Source organism: Aspergillus niger (genome assembly GCF_000002855.4).
Source record: "Aspergillus niger supercontig An03".
NCBI lineage: Eukaryota > Fungi > Ascomycota > Eurotiomycetes > Eurotiales > Aspergillaceae > Aspergillus > Aspergillus niger.
The window spans coordinates 604,122-622,793 of NT_166520.1; the positions used below are offsets into that span (position 1 = coordinate 604,122).

The 18,672-nt window shown below is 48.3% G+C and overlaps 7 protein-coding genes across 7 annotated transcripts; 3 read left to right on the forward strand and 4 right to left on the reverse strand.

Moving 5' to 3' along the window:
• Positions 1 to 420: 420 nt before the first annotated feature.
• Positions 421 to 1,426, reverse strand: An03g03040 (uncharacterized protein; the record flags this gene model as incomplete). The annotated part of the gene is given in 1 exon segment (XM_059746997.1): positions 421 to 1,426. A coding segment is annotated over 1 exon segment (1,006 nt), but the record flags the coding sequence as incomplete, so codon positions are not given.
• Positions 1,427 to 2,882: 1,456 nt separating this feature from the next.
• On the forward strand, positions 2,883 to 5,546 carry An03g03050 (uncharacterized protein; the record flags this gene model as incomplete). The annotated part of the gene is made up of 2 exons (XM_059746998.1): positions 2,883 to 4,677; positions 4,861 to 5,546. 2 exons carry the CDS (start codon positions 2,883 to 2,885, stop codon positions 5,544 to 5,546), a joined length of 2,481 nt encoding a protein of 826 aa, XP_059603579.1.
• A 1,222-nt stretch (positions 5,547 to 6,768) lies between these two features.
• On the reverse strand, positions 6,769 to 7,681 carry An03g03060 (uncharacterized protein; the record flags this gene model as incomplete). The annotated part of the gene is made up of 2 exons (XM_059746999.1): positions 6,769 to 7,094; positions 7,207 to 7,681. 2 exons carry the CDS (start codon positions 7,679 to 7,681, stop codon positions 6,769 to 6,771), a joined length of 801 nt encoding a protein of 266 aa, XP_059603580.1.
• Positions 7,682 to 8,130: 449 nt separating this feature from the next.
• Positions 8,131 to 12,638, reverse strand: An03g03070 (uncharacterized protein; the record flags this gene model as incomplete). The annotated part of the gene is made up of 4 exons (XM_059747000.1): positions 8,131 to 9,508; positions 9,580 to 10,396; positions 10,454 to 11,195; positions 11,424 to 12,638. 4 exons carry the CDS (start codon positions 12,636 to 12,638, stop codon positions 8,131 to 8,133), a joined length of 4,152 nt encoding a protein of 1,383 aa, XP_059603581.1.
• Positions 12,639 to 14,424: 1,786 nt separating this feature from the next.
• On the reverse strand, positions 14,425 to 14,794 carry An03g03080 (hypothetical protein; the record flags this gene model as incomplete). Its single annotated transcript, XM_059747001.1, has 2 exons — positions 14,425 to 14,690; positions 14,716 to 14,794. The coding sequence occupies 2 exons, from the start codon at positions 14,792 to 14,794 to the stop codon at positions 14,425 to 14,427; spliced, it is 345 nt and encodes a 114-aa protein (XP_059603582.1).
• Positions 14,795 to 15,474: 680 nt separating this feature from the next.
• Positions 15,475 to 16,656, forward strand: An03g03090 (uncharacterized protein; the record flags this gene model as incomplete). The annotated part of the gene is made up of 2 exons (XM_059747002.1): positions 15,475 to 15,496; positions 15,692 to 16,656. 2 exons carry the CDS (start codon positions 15,475 to 15,477, stop codon positions 16,654 to 16,656), a joined length of 987 nt encoding a protein of 328 aa, XP_059603583.1.
• A 943-nt stretch (positions 16,657 to 17,599) lies between these two features.
• An03g03100 (uncharacterized protein) lies at positions 17,600 to 18,558 on the forward strand (the record flags this gene model as incomplete). The annotated part of the gene is made up of 3 exons (XM_059747003.1): positions 17,600 to 18,024; positions 18,265 to 18,294; positions 18,531 to 18,558. 3 exons carry the CDS (start codon positions 17,600 to 17,602, stop codon positions 18,556 to 18,558), a joined length of 483 nt encoding a protein of 160 aa, XP_059603584.1.
• Positions 18,559 to 18,672: the final 114 nt, after the last annotated feature.

An 18,672-nucleotide genomic window follows, 5' to 3' on the forward strand; every position in this document is an offset into this window, starting at 1 on the left:
GGAAGAAGATGGAGGAGGCATTAGAACTGCAGGTTTAAACATTCCAAGAAACAGATCTGAAGTCGGAGTTGGAATGGTCATCTGACACGTGTAACTGGGAGGCTGTCGCGGTTAGAGGGCCAATCATGATGACCTCGAGAACGTATAAAAAGAAAAAAGAGGAAGTGGTGTGTATTAATATTAAGCAACAAGGCCAGTTTCTCAACATGATATTCGTAAAGTGTTACAGACATACCTAGGAAGATCATTTGCTAGTTATCCAGATAAGCTCAAAGTCTAAGCTACAATTGAGTTCTGAGAGGTTTTATCAAGGCGTAGCTATTATATATTATCTGAAAGAATGCCTCTGACTTCTTTGACACGCAGGGTTGTCCTGATTAGTCATCGAGGTTCTGATGGACACAAAAGCGGGGTGTTGGATCACTGGTAGATCCCGTTGAAGCTCAGAGGCAGTGGTTCCAGAGTAATCCCAGCATGACGAAAATGCCCCTCTGCACTCAGCTTTCTGGCACCGACAACGTCGATGCACCACTCTAGATATGCATCGAAATTGAGCTCGGGGTCCTCTTCAAATACCTCCCAGTTACGCTTAATGAAGGCCTTTAATTCTGCAAACATTTCCTCAATGGAATTGAGGTCTGGTGAGTATGGAGGTAGGTACAGCAACTTCACCCCGGCGTCGCTGCACATCTGTTCCACACGATTGGTATGATGAAATGATGCATTGTCCATTATCAGCACAGATTTGGGCTCCGGCCACCTCCCGCAATGATGAAGCAGCTACTTCACAAAATCTTCGAATATGGATGCATCAGTAGATCCCTGGAACACACGGGCGAGTATAACAACCATCCTGGGCATACGCTGGCAGTATTTGATATCGCTGTCCGCGATGAAACCGAGATATTTGTACCGGTGTTACTCCAACAGGGGACCACGCCGTTCGCCTGAAGCCAATTCGCTTATCGCATCCCGACTCATCGACATAAATAAGGTGGTACGAACGGAATTCAGACAGGCTATGAAAATAGCAGTCCCGCAAGTCCGCATTACGCTCTCCAGCAATCCGACGAGCTGCTTTTTTAGACCATCCAACGGATTTGAGCGCCCTCCTGATACTGGCGGTTGTCACTACAGTCTTGAATTCATCCCATAAGAAAGTTGCCATTTCGTCTAGATACAGATCCGGTTTCGTAAGGAGATGCTCGCAAAGGGCCTCCAGCATAGGCGGGGTTACCGTTCGCGGTCGGCCGGCTTTGTTTGGAGGTGCTTTGACGCTGCCAGAAAGTTGTGGGTTGGAACGAATATATCGAATGCTGCGCTCACTGCAACCAGCCACGCCAGCCATTTGAGCAGTAGTCAATGATCTGCTTAAAATCATGTCGCGAATGAGCTCATGCTGAGATGCTGCTAGATTGGGAGCCATCTGGAACATATGAACAGCCTGCTTGCAAAAGTGCGAACGATGTGAGAACTGGGAATGATGCAGGAGATGACTCACCTATATCACTGGCTAAAATCGAAAGTTCTAGAATTATACAGTGCTGGTAACGTAATCGGACAACGAACCGGCGCGACAACGAGCCGCCGCTCTCCTACTAAAAATGCAACAATCGATTCAAATTAAAGTAATTCAGTACTATATAGATGAATAAATATAAATAAACTAAATATTGATTTTATCGATATATACTTGAACTAATTATAATCTTTGTTATTGTAATTATTATAGTATAATAGCTAGTATTAAGTATTTTCTAGTATCTACTTATCTTAATATCAAATACTGCAGTATACATCTTTTTCGTGGCAAATAAACCGCAATTAAAGGCTTTACAGATAAGTTATAGTATTCTAATAAAACACACATTATATATTCAAATAGCTTAATTTTTAACTTAATTAAGCAAGATAAAATATTGTATATCTTGGAGATATAAGGCGGTGAGGGTCACCGACGGCTCGTTGTCGCGACGCTTCGTTGTCCGGTTACGTTAACATACAAAACATCATTATATGAATTGCCAAGGCGCTAAAAATCTACAAGTGGGGCTCATAAACAATTAAAGAGTGTTTGAAGCGGAAGCCGATTTTGAATGTCTCGGTATACCATACTTGAACGTGTGTGTATATGTTGTTAGCTGGTTGATTTTACAACACTGATATGTCTGATATGGTGAACGGAGGGCAGACGACGAGCACATTCACCTTCTACACAACCATTCCTACATTATGGCCTCACTAATCTCCACGAAATAAAAGAGACGCCCTCTGCAATGAAGGTGGATGAGAACCTGTGAGGCAGTAAAATCTATCTACCGTCTCGATTGACTCCCGGCTCCCATCTGAGCCCATCGATTTCCTGCGTCAGCCTTTCAACTTAGTCCCCCTCTCGAAACCTCCGAGGATCGCAACCGGCTTATGAGTCGCGAACCGGCATGTCTCACCCAGTCAATTACCACCTCTTTGAGGCAGTCGGACTCCACATGAGTGAACCTAAAGCATTGAAGTGGGACCCGGAGGAGGCTGTCTATCAATAATGTCCATGAACGCTCCAGCCGGCTCGGTCTGGGCCGAAGGTCCCACTCCTCTAGTTCTCACCATCCAGGGGAGCCTTTGAGTCCGCCGAACTTTACATCCATTCATCATCCCGGCAGGACAGGAACAATGAAAGGTATCGCTGCTGTGTCTGCCTCATGGTTGGTTCCTCCACCACCATGGCCCTACTTGTGATTAGCGCGTGGACTCGTCCCGATCCCCCTTCACTCCCTCCCTCCTAGGATTTGAAATCTTTTTTCGGCATCGATCCTGTCTGGGGGTTCCCCTCTTCCCCTTCTCCCCGGTTCCTATCTTCCTTTCTTGCCAGATTACCTTCAAAAGCCATGGCAGCTCAAAAGGCCGTTTTCACCGTCTCGGCTCAGGCCACTCAGCTAGGCAATCGCATCTCGGTGCACATGCTGGACTACCTCAGCACCGAGCACGACTTGCCGAACGGCTTTCGCGAATTGTCACAGACTTTCTTAGACACTTGCCGCGCTTTATGGGCCATTGATGCTGGTCTCACCGAATCCACTGCTGCCGGTCGCGCCCTGCCCGATGTGATCGTGGAGGAGGTGGCGAAAAAGTTCATGGCCGCTTATCGTGATTTTCAGAGTCTGGACAAGGTCGTGACTAAACTCATCCAGTATGAACATCGTGGCGCCCTTGGCAGGCTTCAACGCGGATGGAATCGCCCCAGCCTCGAACTGCACCGCATTCGCGAGTCGTTGAAAAAGACAACCGAAACACTTCAAATCAGCGTCCTCGCCTTTCACTGGTCCCTTGGGGAACAGCCGTTTATGGCGGAATCAGTGGGCATCGGCTACGCCGGGTTGGCTGCCGCACTGGACCGCATGGCCAAAGGCCGGTCGGTAATGGGCATCAATAAGGCTAAATCTCTGGAACAGGTATCGAAGGAGGTGGCTACTTCGTTGTCATCAGCGTCGGTCCCCTCTGTGCCCCCCAAAGAATCCCCAGAACAACTCTCGGTTGGGATAGAAAATCCCCCGTCCAATGCCGATGACATACTCTCCTCTGTGCTTTCTCTTGACTCCCTCCTTTTTGCGAACGACAATGGTCAGGACGGTCTTTCTTTTCCCCCAGTCGACTCTCGTCCTCAGCCTCTGCGACCAAATGGAAATCCTGTGCGAACGAGCTCGCGCGAGCCGCAAGCGGAATCTGCTATACCTCTCGACCACAATATATCTGGGGATACCCTCACACATCGCCAGCTATATGAGTCCTCAGCCCAACTCCTGCATCGCACCCCTAGCCGAAATAGTGGAGCTAGTGCGACGCGATTGCGCGGTGCGTTAGCCTCCGCCGTCCGGGGACGGAACCACAAGTTGCTAGAGCAGTTGCTGGACAGTGGAGTTTCGCCCAATCTTGGGGAGCATATCCATCCGCTCAACGAGGCCGTGCACCAACACGATTTCCAGGGCATGCGCCTACTTCTGCAGTTTGGTGCGAACCCAAACGAACCAGACCGGCAGGGAGAGACGCCCTTATTTGTCGCAGTGGATGAGTCATTCATCGACGGGGCGAACTTATTGCTAAAGTATCGCGCCAACCCCAACTATGCATCAGAGCCGGGACGAGACTCTCCCTTGAGTCGCGCACTGGCGAAGGGCAAGCTCAATATGGTGCAGCAGCTGCTTGCGCATGGGGGCAATGCAGATACTGAAACCCCAAGCGGTAGCACTGTGCTTATCGAGCTTATCAGACAACGGGCGCCACCGAAGCTAGTCACTATGTTACTTGACGCCGGCAGCGACCCAAACAAGAAGGGCTGCCAAGGGAGAACAGCACTCAATGAGGCGGTGCAGACCGAGCAGGTTGCCGTCTTGATGATACTGCTCGAACATGGCGCCAATCCGAATCTCCCTGGACCCGAGCATGTCCTATGGCTAGCTATCTCTCGGCCAGCATGTTTGCGCCTTCTGTTAAACAGCGGGGCCGACATCAAAAAGACCCCAGGTCTCATGGAACAGGCGACCAGCATGAACAACATCGAAGCCGTTCGTACGCTGCTGGAGGTTGGGCTCGATCCGAATGCCAAGAAGGACGGTACCTATACTCCCCTCTGCTCCGCCATTCGCGACAATCGGGCCGACATCTTGACACTGCTGCTGGAACACGGTGCGAACCCAAACGTCATGGCGTCCGAGTATCCCGCTTGGAAATGCATTACCCACAACCGACTCCATTTCCTGCCCGTCTTGGTCGCGGCTGGGGCTGACCTTTTTCAACCGCCTGGAATCGTAGAACTGGCCGTGCAAGTCAACAACACGGAGGCCCTGAAGTGGCTGGTTGAGCAGGGAGGCGCGAACGTGAATGACCGTAACGCACAAGGTCATACTGCACTAACCACCGCCATCCGCGAGAACCGGTCGGATATGCTCAGCTACCTGCTCGCACATGGCGCCAACCCAGCTCAACGCGGGCAGGATTGGCCTGTATGCATGGCCGTGCGGTCTCCGGCTCTGCTTCAGAAACTGCTCCCGATGGTCCCTGATATTTCTGCTCACAAGGGCGTCATGGAGATGGCCGTGCTTGCCAACCAGCTCGAGAGCATTAAACTGCTGCTCGCCGCCGGTACCAATGTCGAGTATAAGAACGGTGGCGTCTTCTCCCCACTGACTACGGCTTTGCGAGAGCGACATGACGATATTGTGAGGTTCCTGCTGGAGGAAGGAGGTGCCGATCCAAACGCCCCCGGCGAGCATCTTCCCCTTGTGAAAGCGATCCGCCGGATCATCAATGGTGATCTTTCCATGGTTGAGCTTCTGCTTGAGAAGGGTGCCGACCCCAATAAAACTTACCGAAACTGGAATGCCGTCATGCAGGCGATTGAGTATCGGGATCTGCCATTATTGCATCTGCTCGTTAAGAAAGGAGGCGGAGCTGATCTCACGCAGCACGATGAGACAGGTCAGACTGTCCTGGAAATGGTGAATTCTGGGTGGCCTGAGGCCATGCAGTTCCTTCTTGACAATGCACGCCCCTAGCTTGTAGTTCTTTTATGAAGTTTAGTGAGTTCTAGGATTCTGATATAGACCTTACTCATATAATAATACGTAGTAATACTAATACTATCACACGAGAATACATTTTGATTACTAGGCTCACTTATTCCTGGCTTAGGTCAGGGTCAGTATTCAGTCCGGTGATGTAGAACAAAGTAGCTGCAGAAAGACATGCCAAATCAACGATAGCGGAAGATAAGGAAGAAGCGATGCAGTAGTAGAGAGGCACCCTGAATCAAAGACTTGGGGAGGTCTCCCCTCGTTAGCCTCGTAGCCAGGATCAAAACATATACCACAGCTAATAGATCCCCAAGATCAACGAAACTTTCCAGGATCAGATCTACGCATAACCTGTCGTCAACCGCCTGCCCTTGAGCCTCAGGGATGACCCGCGAAAAAGGTCGGTACTGGAGTGCATCGATGCAGTCTTTCTGTCCTATGATAACGCCTGATAGTCCGATGGGGACAGCTTAGATGATAAGGTTCAACCCAAATATCGAGTCAGTAAATTTGAGGGCAAATGAGATCTGAATGCGAGTGCTATCCGGGTGCTGGTTGTTTCTATGGATAGGACCAGATACATGCGATTGAAAACTGTTTATCTAAGAGGTTTTTGTAATAGTGGTGCTGGCAGCACCAGTAATTCCATTCAATTCATATTCTTATTCTTAACGTAGTTCCCGCCCTGACAGGCCAACCCATTGTCAGGATTCAACCTGGTGCGCTTCAGGCAGTGAATCCTCCGAACAATTAACCGCTTGGCTATCCGGTGAAAGACTAGACTCAGAACGCGCATCTCTTATGAGCTTGCAGTGAATACTGAATGTGAGAAGTTTCCGGTGTGAGAATTGATTAAATATGTCCTACTTGGTGCATTTAAACTAGAATATCGAACATGAGGAGGAAAGAAATGTGGGGGTGTGACAACAGAGGTAAGGAAGCGAAACAAAACAAACAAAGCAAGCAAAACCACGTCATGTGATTAGTCACGTATCTATGAACGCCGCTCGCGATCACATCTGTCGCCTACATGTGCGATCAAGTGGCTCGAGATACGTGCCAGAGGGAAGAAACGTGGAGCCAGAGAGACAATGATGAGGTGGCGTCAGGCCACGTGACCGCTATTCACAGAAACTCTCTCTAGTGGTTTGCCTTTGCTTTTGCAATGGCTCTTTTCCACAGTCCTCTTTTCTTGCGCATTGCTTCAAAACATGGACTTGGTGGTTGGATGATCAGGTCCTAGGATGGCACATCCGTTCTGCCACCTTCTACGGCTCCGGTTGACCTCCACCTGCTGGGCCTTGAGCTCTGGGGTGAACCAGCGTTTGGAGTACGGGCATGGTGCCTGCGCCGGCACATGTTGGTTTAGGGCGGCTGTCGTGCTCCGGATAAGGTTTTCGACGGCGCGGTCCAGGTCTTCGTTTGTCTCGATTTTCAGGTCTTGGCCAACCTGTTTCAGTATACTTTGGCCCACTTGAGCCCAGTCTGCACGGTTGTACGCCCGTTTGGGTTTTGGTTCTTTGGCCTGTCCTGGATGGAGACTCCATTTAGAGTATGTGTTCGCTGCTTTGGGAGGTAGGAATCTTGTGGACCGTTTGTTATCGATGTCGTCATCTAAAGTGGCCGCGGTGCTGATGCGGACGCAGTTCTTTTCGGGGGCGCGGAATTATCGCGTTCGAGGGTTGTTCGGGCGTGTTCCCTGCCGCCGCCGCTGCTGCTGCTGCGACTGCGGCCCATGATTTAGGGGTGAATAGGGTCTGTGCTTCGACCTGGGATCGGAGGGACTGTATCTCCTCCTGTAACTTGGTATTTTCCTTCTGTAGGTCCTCCTGTCCAGCTTCAATCTCTTGGATTTCCGGTCTGGCTGACTCGATCGCAATGATTTGGGGAGTGATGGTTTTCTTAAAGCTGAGAATCAGCGCCCAGACCATCTGGTTAGTGATACGGTTACTGGTATGATCTGGCACATTGAAGTCCAGAGGTGGGATCGTAATGTTTTGTGTTCTCCTTGTCCTGCCTCCATGGGCTGGTGCCAGCGTCTGCTCGCCATCGTTTCTTGCAGAGTTTTCGGGTGTCCTTGGGATAATTTCGGGATCACCCGCTGGCGGGATCACCATCAGGCCGATTTTAGTTTCCGCTCGGCACACCACCACGGTCTCATTTCAGGGAGGAGCCGTATATTCTTCACTCCTTGATTCTTTTCTCCTTCTGTGCCTTTATAGACTTTTTCGAGAAGGTATTTTGCCTTTACAGTACTTTTCCCATTGTGCAGCGAACATAACTTCTTGAAGACCTAAGAAAAATGGAGAGGAAGAACAAGGTAGCGTAGTCTATCTATAAAGCTCTGCTAACTAGTCACAATATGCACTGCTCAACCACTTATCTATAAATGATCAAAGACAGACCGCCCTTATAACGCTACCACAACTGACCAGCAAATACCAAAAAGGATAAGGAAAAGTCCATAGAGCTAATTCCATGACGAAAGCAACTGGTACGGATGCTAGAAGACCACCGTATATGACAAATTACGCCTCAATTTCAGTCATATTGCACAAACTACATTTTATGACTTGTAAAGCTCCTTGAACGCACTATCTTGCTTAAGAAGTGACTCTGGCGTATCAAACTCAATCAGCTCGCCATCCTGTATCACGGCTATCCTGTCAAAATCAAGGATAGACTCGAGCCGATGAGCAACAGCCAAGATTGTGCAGCCTGGGAACTCTTCCCGAATCACCTGCTGCATCAATGCGTCAGAAAAAAAATCCACATTGCTGGTTACTTCGTCAAGGACAACGATCTTGCTTTTGCGCAACAAGGCTCGGGCGAGGCAAAATAGCTGTCTCTGGCCATGAGAGAAGAAGTTGGCATCTAGATTGCAATCAAGTCCGCCTTTGGTCTCGATAATGTGCCACAACTCAACACGACGAAGCGCACGCTCAATCTCCTCTAGGCTGTTAATACCATAAGGATCCATATTGGCACGAACAGTACCGTACGTAAAAAAAGGCTCTTGTGGAATTGCGTTAAGAGCTGCGCGTGTCACTTGCCGAGGAATATGTCTTATATCCACACCGTCAATGAGGATCTGACTTTGCGGCCCGATTTCTAGCAGTCGAAACAGAGTAGCTAAAAGTGAGCTTTTGCCACTGCCACTGCGACCGCAAATTCCTACTTTCTGACCAGGTTTAATAGACAGATTCAGATTGCGGAGGACATACAACTGGCCTTCCCCTGCTTCGTAAGATGCAGAAACATTCCGGAACTCGATTCCACCTTGAGATGGCCAGCCGGACATGGCAAGGTTCGCAGTTTTGGAGGCCTTGTTCTCATAAGGCTTGTCCTCAGAGATATTGTTGGTAATAAGCCCTCTAATCCGAGAGATAGCACCAAGAGAAGTCTCGAGATCAGTCCAATTCCGAAGTATCTGCGACAGTGACTGGCTGAAAGTGATAACATTGAGGATGGCAAGACCGACATATCCAGTGCCAACCGCACTGCGCAATTTGACGATGAGAATCATCAGTATAAGGCCCAGAAAAGCCACGGATAGATCTAGAGCCAGTTCCAACCATCGCTGGATACAGTAAAGCATATAAAATGGTTTCTGCGACGAGTCAAGTAGTGCCAGATTTTGTTTCTCAAAAACTGACGCCCACCCAAACGCACGGATCGTCACCAAGCCAGACAGGCTCTCAATGAAATGAGAAAATAGCGGAGACTTGGCCTCAAGGTCTAGAAGTCGTATTTGGCGCGAAGTTCGCAGATAGAATTTTTGCAATATCCATAAGAAAAGGAACAGAGGCGGTATGACGGCGGCGAAATACCGAGTCGATATACATATCATAATCGCGGACATAAATCCGCCCGCAAGAGAGAACACAAAGTCTAAGACGGCGTAAGGTAAGTCATGGTCGATTAATGTCATATCTTGGCTGAACCTAGTCACAGTCCGTGGTCAGGTAATCCTAGGATAATTTTGAGTGAGAAATCTCGGAGCCAGTAAGCTTACCTGTTCATTGTGACGCCAGTGTCAACCGCAGTGAAGAATGACAAGGGGGCTTGCATAACCGATTTTAGGAGACGTTCATGGAGCCTTTCAGCACTGCGCGGAGTAAAGAAGATAAATAAGTGGTAGGCTCCACCCACAAGTGCAATGACTGTAATGATTGACAGCATGGCGTAGAGGCCTAGGTAGAATGAGTTAACAGCATCCCCATTAGTTTCCAGTGAGCTCATCCAAATTTTGATCAACCATTCGCTCAACTTCGGCGATACCCCTTCAATAATAAACGAAGTCATCCAAAAAGCACTGGATGCCCAATGCACAGACCCGAAATAGTATAAGTAAAGAGATAGATCTCCACTTTGCCTGGTCAATTCTTCTTCAATAGTGTCAACACAGTTATCTTGCTCAGAGCCAGCGTGAGTAACTCCCAAAGCCTTCTTCCGTTGCAACTCTATACCATCCTTCGTTTCTTCTTTATTATGTGATTTCAGGGAAGCTATGTAACCCCTACCGGCCTTGAGCTCGCTTAGGGTGCCCTGCTCAGCAATGGTCCCATCACTCTTCATAACAACAATATGATCCGCATAAGAGAGTCGATGTACTGCATGCGTGGCTAGTAGTACAGTCGTACCTAGTCTGCGGAAGATTCCTTTCCTAGCAAAGAGGCTTTGAAACAAACATTCTTCAGTATCAGTGTCGAGGCCTGATAAAACATCATCGAGCATAATAACTGGTTTGCACGAGTAGACAGCACGCGCCAGTGCCAATCGTTGCTTTTGCCCTCCAGACAGGGAAATCCCAGAGGAACCAACTTTTGTTACTTTAGTGTGAAAAAGGATTAGCAATAGGACTGATCGTCTGAGATAGAGACACTCACAATGACTACTTGGAAGATTCGCAACATCATGATCTAGTCCACAGGCAGTTACAGTCTCATGGTACCATGCCTCAACATAGTCCGAGACACCTAGGATATTGTCTTTAAACGATGTGTTGCGAATCCAGGGTGTCTGATCCACAAATGCCATCTCACGGTGTTCTGCGTATAGCAAACCTTCTTTAAATGGTGTTTCACCCAGTAAGCCCTTCAGTAGAGTGCTTTTGCCACAGCCCACTGGGCCTATAATGAAACAAAATTGACCTTTGTTCACGGTTAAATTGATATTATGGACCGAAAAAGGTGCATGATGACGCCATGCAAAGCTCATATCTAGGGCAGTAATGACTCCAGTTACTGCCATGCGACTCAAAGAGCCAGTTTCTGAAGCCTCTGTGAGATCTATTTTTTCCAAGGCCTGCTGAAGCTGTCCTTCTGATGCTGGAGATTTTCCCATGAGTATGCGATGGTCCTGTCTGCTCTCTGACTGGAGAAACTTCTGGATGCGGTCAAAGGATGCCAAGGCAGTGTTCACAGCAGGGATGGCTCGTATTAACGTATTGACAGGAGATGCAGCTAGCGAAATGAGTGACAGCGTTGTATAAGTTGAGTTCACATCCAAAGAATGCCCATTCTGGGACATCCTTGCGTAGATGGCAAATGTCACAGGCGGAGCCAGAAATCTAAGGCTGTTTGCAAGGAAAACACGCAGAACAAGCAACCTCCGAAAGAGCTTCGCCTGCTGAAGCTCAGTTACTCTGAGTCCTTGGACTAGCTCTATTAGCCGATCTGTGAATCCAAGCATTTTGACTGATTTCATAGACTTTAACATGGTTGCTGTGACGTCAACCCGCGTCTGTATACTCTCCATCCATATCTTCTGGGCTTTTACCATGAATTTTGCCATGGAAGTGATGGAGATAGCACATACAAATGCTAGAACGGCTGTTACAACTGCCGCAATGCCAACCTGGCGAGCTAAGAGATAGATCACAATGACGAGTTCAAGGGGAACTCCCCAAAGATCATGGATTAACTGTAATCCATTACAGATGGCTTGGACATCACTAGACATCAGGGTAATAGCAACTGATTCATCGAGGGCGGTAATGCTGAGGTCAACCGTTTTGGTATAGATGATGCTGATCAAACTGCCACGGGCACTCGTCACGAAGCGAAATGTCGTATGATAATATATTCCATTCGATACTGCGACACCAAGAAGAACTATAAAGAAAGCGCCCGTGAGACCCCAACCAATGCTGTCTGATTGGTTCGTATCGTTCGCAAAACTGATCGTCCGATCAAGCAGAAAGGGTTGGGCATATCTGAAGCCCATCTGAATAAGACGCGGAATGACGCAATAAAGAAACGGCTTCAAATTCGCACGTAACAGTGCCCAGAAGAGAGCTCTCCGTTCATGCTGTCTCGCAGAATTCCATGAATTTTTCACTCGCTGAAGAAGTACCAGGGAAGACATATCAGTATCGACCGGGTACAAATCGTGATTCTGAAGAACCCGGTGGAAACCAGATGTCATGAGTTCGTTCAGCCAGAAGAAGAATGATCGACTATAAATGCTGCTTGTCTCCTCGGGGGACAAGCAACGATAGGGTGGCAAGAGAAGACTCCGCTTTTCAACTGCCTCAGCAACCAATACCATCACTTTTACGCCGATCATGCCTGTAAACATCGCGGCAATGCTTTTGTCGTTCGTATCCCGAAATATTGTTCGTACCCGAGCGGTGTCAAGGATCAAAGTGAGGAAGATGTAGCCATTGATGATGGGTGATGGGCGAATAGAACGACTGTGCTCAAACCGCGAAAGCAGACAGAGACCGATACTGGCAACGAATGCCAGTGCAGACTCAGGGATTGTGGCTTTTGTGCGTAATGGTGACTTCAAAATACGTAGGATTAGCAGCGCAAGGTGGCTTGCAGCAAACATAGCCAGGAAGATTGTTTTACTCCCGCGCAAAAAGCCCCCGGGAGACACTTTCGGCTGCTGGCCATAGAGACTTATCAGGCGATAGGGTAAGATCAGTAGTAAAAGTGTTGATGGTAGCAAAGACAGGATAGTGTCTTCAAAAAGTGGTGTAAAATCGAAGCCCACTGAGGAAACAGGGCCAAAGGATTGCCAAGCCGAATCATTTAGTAGATCCCCACGAACCGGAGATCCAGACATGATTGAAAGTTTGCCTCAATAGGACGGCTTGTTGATCGCAGATGTTCACAAGATCAGCGATTAAAGACAACGAGCTGAACTGAAAGGGGAACAAAGAAAAACGTATAATAGGTGACTTCGGATGGATACTTCGGACAAGAGAAGAAGAAGTAGGAGTGAGGGAATCTGAAATTCGTTGTAACACAGACTAATATCTACGAATGGACATGGATCTCTGCAATAAAGACAGTAGAGACGGGGAGGAGCTGTGCGTGCGTGATTCTGAGTCTTGGCAATCCTCACATGAAAGGTATGTAACCAATTGGTAAAAGAGCTAATAGTGGCTTATCGCGGTTGGACGAAAATAAGCGCATATTATCGACTGAGTTACTAAAAGTTCGAAAGTGGTGGCTGCTGGATTATTTTGTCAAGCGCAAATAGCCAACGCACCGTCCCAATTCGGGTTCCCAACAGACATCGCTTGTTCACCCAAAGAGCGAATTACGAACCACCTTTCTCTTAGCAAAATACTTTAGCACCTCCATTCGAAAGCAGAGGGTTCTATGAAAGCTCCGTATCTCTGGCCATAGACCTGTCCATATACTATTACAATTGTGCATTGGAGGAAGCTTTATTGTAGATTCTAAATGTCGCCCCGATTTTTCCTTTTCAGACGGAGCGCCCGCAAAATAATTCAACACAGTCGATGCATAGCAAACGCACGGACCTTGAGAGCTAGTACTGATACATTATTACTGTAAGCGCCCATTCGTAACCTTGGTCCGGTTTGTCCAGTCAATCTCTTTATTACTGTTTTATGACCCAGCAAAGGCCTGAGCACAGACTAATGTTTTTGAGCCGAGGCACCTGCATTTGAGATCATACGGTATTCGGCTCCACATATTGTTTCGGGCATGTAGGTGTCTGATCTAATAGACAGGGCCCCAAAGAATCCGAGGCAGAACTTCACTTAACCCATGAATTCAGCTTTTTCTAGCGCAACCCAGAATTGTATCATGGGGCAGCCTTATCTTTCGAGATAGTTAAATACACTTAGTGTACTCCGTATATTTTTCCAGATTTCGGTTTCAAGAGTGCTGTACTTGCTGTTTTCGGCAAAGAGAGAACGACAACTCTTTCCAATTCTGTACCAAGGCAGCTGGTTTTGACTTGGAGACACTTCCGCTCATACCTTAGCTGCGTTGAAGATGCCCTGGTGGCCGGAGGAGGTTGTATGCCTACTGTAGGGCGGAAAGCTGTCGTGATCTTGACAAAAATGGCATCATTTGTCGAAGTTGCGCGTGTGCACAGAAAGAACAAGCCAATTTGTTACCCATCTAGCCTTCGGGCTCTCTTAAGCTCATCTATACTCCTGAAGAAGGTCAATCGATTTCGTTGCGATGGTCAGAGTTTTATGCACGATCGCCTATAGACAGATTATGTTGTGCATTATTGTAAAGCTCATTTAAATATCATACTCGCGTAGTCGAAGACAAAAGGTAAGGGGAGTGTGTGCTAAGTAGCAGAGTTCTGTATGGTGCTTCTTCCCTTATCTGTGGGGTGTAACGGGCGCTCAGCACCAATCTCTGCGCCCCACAATCTAGAGGCTCTGAGAACGTGATATGATAAGGATACCGCTGCCGATTGCGTAGGGTCATGTGGACCGGGTTAGGACAAGACTAATGTAAGCTTTCGTTATATTATCTTGGACTTTCCAGGGTTCAGCTCCCCAATTTAAGTACCCTAGGACTGTTGTCCCCAAGCAGCCTGGTCGAGGCAGAGAGCGACTAAAGCCGTATCCGTCAAATCAAAATCCAAAGTAGAAGTAATAATGGAAGGAGGATAAGCTCATCTCAGACACAACGCGTTTCCTTATTTCTACTGCACTTCTTTCCACCTGGTACAGTGGTCGATGCGCGTGGGTCTTTTCTAATACATGGCTTCTTTTGCCAACTATTGGCATCATTACAAAGGCCTCATTATGAGCCCTTGACTGGGAACCACTACCGCTTGTGGTAAATAACCCATGTCCCTGGACGTAGTAACCCAGGGCCGTAGGGTGGCTGCAATACCCTGTGAATGGTGGCGGTCACGTGACCCGAGACCACCTCATCATTCTCCCTCTGGCTGCACGTTTCTTCCCTCTGGCACGTATCTCGAGCCATCTGATCGCCCATGTAGCCGAGAGTATAAGCTATCTCATGGGTGGTAAGTGGAGTTCAACGTCAAGCGCAGCTGCGGCTGTGCTTTTGAAAGCTCCGCTGATCAAGATAGCCGCATGTCTCTGGGATTCTGGTAAACTCTGCCTCCACACGGGCCCACTGTTTAGCGGGGATCCGCCGGCTGGCATAAATCTTACTCTTACTATGTATATAGAGCATGAGGTCCCTTAGGGGGTGTAGTAATTACACAAATTTTGGAAATTTGATTCATGCGTGGGGAGCTAATATCATACTAGTATATACTTAGTAGATACATCTGCAAAGTAGGCTACTGGTATCTTTCTTATTAATATGTAATGATCTACTCATTAATGAGGCTTAGAAAAAAAAAAGCAAGCTATTCCGGGAACTGGCAAGGATATTTCTAGCTAAACTATAAAGATCCAGAAGATACTTCCTTACCCTCCTGAGTGGCGAGTCTGTCCTTTAAGCTAATAGAGTTCTCGCATCTGGCCCTGCGAGGCATGCCGAAGAAGTGGAAGTAATTGCGTTCATCGATGGAATTGGATGGCAATGTCTACCAAGGTATATCCACATTCTACTATCCTCAACATCCATTGTGGCAGCCACCGTTCACTAACTGAGCATTATCTGATGGGGAGGTAGCAGGGCAAGAGGCACCCAGCTTGTGAGAGATGTTTTCGTCGGAAAATCAAGGTACGCGAAGCCACAAGGAACTGGGACTCATGAAAAATTGTTGGTCGACAGTGCTTTTGACTAACATAGCGGGCTATTAGTGTTCTCGACCCTGGCCCTGCGAAGCGTGCCAGGGAAGCGGAAGTACTTGCGTTCCTCGGTCAGATCGACAGAGCGTCAACCATCGTACTATGATGTCTACTGAACCACGCACAGAGAAGTCGCCAGTCAGCAGGGTTTATCCAGATCAGCCCTCTAGTGACACCTCAAGAACGTATGAGGCTCACGCCAGCGCATCCATGGAGGGACACCGATGGAGCGTGTCCGATATGGGCCGCGCTTCAGATGTCGCCACCCCAAAAGACAGTGGTACTGAACGTGGCTCACCCACTACGTGTCCTGCAGACGTTACTGTTCGTGGAGAATGGAATGAGATTAGAGATGATGGGAACAGCACTCTCCCATACCAAATTGGCGACAATGCAGGCTGGGGACCCCCATCTAGCGCGACCACACTCCCCAACTCGTTTATGTCCGCAAACCACTCGACCGGGAACCCTACGGCAGATCCATGGCACTTGATGCCGTGGGCTAGTGAGCCATACTCGTGGGAGACATTGCCCGCATCTTTCTGGGGTTGGACCTGGTCTCAATCCGAATATCTGACCGGCTCCGAGACCGACGGTTTCTCACATCCGTCTATTCCTGCACCGCAGGCGGCAGGGTGGTCCTTTGGAGGCGAGGCTGAACAGCCTCAGTATCCGACTAGAAGCGGGATCACGCACTTCTGGGGAGACGGCTCCCAAGTGCTCTATAATCCAAGTCTCTCCTTTGATCCACCGGAGCCTTTTCCCTCGTCTGATGCACTCGGGCTCTCTTCTATCCTAAAACTGCGCCACCGAGCTTCCCAAGATTTTCTCGCTTGCAGCATGTTGAGGACGGCAGCTTGGCGCTCCCGGCTGAGTCTCCAATGCTACCGCGTCCCTGGGATCCACTGGCGCCTGTTTCCGCAGCAATGGTGCCAACAGACAGGAGTCATCGTGTCATGTCACGGCGCCGGAAGGCCAGGTCGAGCATCGTCACTCGACCTCGGTATCCGGCTTCAATGCTCACAAGAAACGGGAACCGTTTGCGTAGTAGGAACGCAGAAATGTGCTTGTCTATATGTTTTTGAATTATGATACAATGTCGTTCATGATAGGTTGATGCTTTTTTACAACTGGTTCACATTTTACTATGTATTACTGTAATATGTCAATGAACGAATACAACAGCAGTGAATGAATCGCGGACGTTTGCTTCATATTTAGTTGCCACAAATGCAAATCATCTCGTCGCACAGGACAGTTTCGTGGGGGCAGGCGCTCCTAATACTGTATCCCTGAATTGGATCCCGTGGAAACATTCTGTGTGATCAGCCGGCTGGAGTTTTGCCTTTGAACTCTTGTTACAACAAATTGTCTATCCCTGAACGCATAACTGCACGGACTTCGGGGAGACTGTATTTTATTTTACTTTATTTGCACTTCATATATTCGCTCCGCAGTGGAGTGTCTGAAGTTTTCCGTACAAGGGTCTGCAGAATTACTGGCTTGCTCCCACAGCTCATTCGAGTTCAAGCGATGCTTCTGTACTATAGAACGGCATACGTGGCGGTTGGACACAATCCCATTTTTACATTATAACCTTTGTCAGCATAATGTAGAGCTAGAGTAAGATGAAGTGGTGATTTTCTATAAGCCACCATGGTGAAAAGGCCGTCAAAATTAAACCTGTCGGACAGAAGCAGAAGCTCGCTTAATATCCATTTACTGCTCCTATAGATTATCTTCCATGCACCTCTTATTTGTGATTCCTGGGCATGGGATTGGAAGGGGTAATAGGACCCTGCGTTTTCCATACTGAACCTCGTTGTTGCACGGGTAAATGCACGTGCCGGCCATATATTTGACCATTTCACCATCTCGAACTACAACAGGAGGGCCGCGGAGCTCAACCATCAAGAATGAAAGTATGTAGCATCTAGCTGTCCCGGTGGCCCACGGCCGACGCCGTGAAAATGCTTATAAGCCAACATCTCCCATCTCCCATTTGCCAGATCCAACTTCCGCTTCCCCAGAGACAATGCCTCCAGCCCTCTCAGACCAGTATGAAAAGGCCAGCCAAAGTTTTTCCGTTGACTGGTATGGGATATGGGTTGCTGCCCTGCTGGGCGTCTGGCTGATCGCGCGGTTGGCGTACCAGCTTGGTCGGTGTACTGTCCAACGACACATCGAGGCGTCCCTTGGACGGTGTTTCGGCCGCGAGTTGCCGTGGCTTCTCCAGACTATTGACATCGCCACCACTCTCGCGGCGATCTTAGTTGGGGTGCTCTTGGGCGCCAACATTGTCCTTCTACTCGTCTCCGCCCATGGCTGGGCCGACGTCCAGCAACGTGCGGCGAAGCTCGCCGTCCTGAACCTATTGCCGCTCGGTACGGGCCTGACCTTTGGCCTCCCGGCCCATCTGCTCGGAATCAGCCGCTCTACTGTTGCGTGGTCGCATCGCTGGTTTGCGCGGGTGATGGCCGCCCATTCCCTGCTTCATGGAGCCATTGCCATCGCCAGAGCGAATACAGTGATCTGCGAAACGAGCCTGCCCCCCAGACACTCTTTTGTTGTTTTAGAAATCCTTGGTTGCCGGCTTACTAACCAATAGCCCTACGGCGGTTAATAGCGGCCATCGGGCAAATGCATTTTTTTGGTGTTTACTGCCGGCAGAATTAGTATGTAGCTGATTGGATCATGTAGCTTATCTAACATATCTATTTATTTAAAGCTGTACGTACGAGTATCAATGCTAATATAGATCCAGATGATATAGCAAGAGTACGCGTCAATGGCCGCGTAGATTTGGATGCCGTACGGATCTAGCTTTATATAACTATCCACGGACCAGATATGATCTGGTCCAGGGACTATATATAAGCCATGATTTCGCTGCATGTCATTCTTCTGTTGTTGTATAGCCTCGGATGCAATTATTTAGTAAATATTATATAACTGATATCTGGCAGGACCTCAGTTAATGAGATAAGATATTAATATATAACTGCTCTCTGTATAGATCTTAGAATAATAAGATATTTATTATATATATAGATAAATAAAAGCTCTCATCTGTAGTCTTTAATAATTTTTTTATTATATATTTCAAGC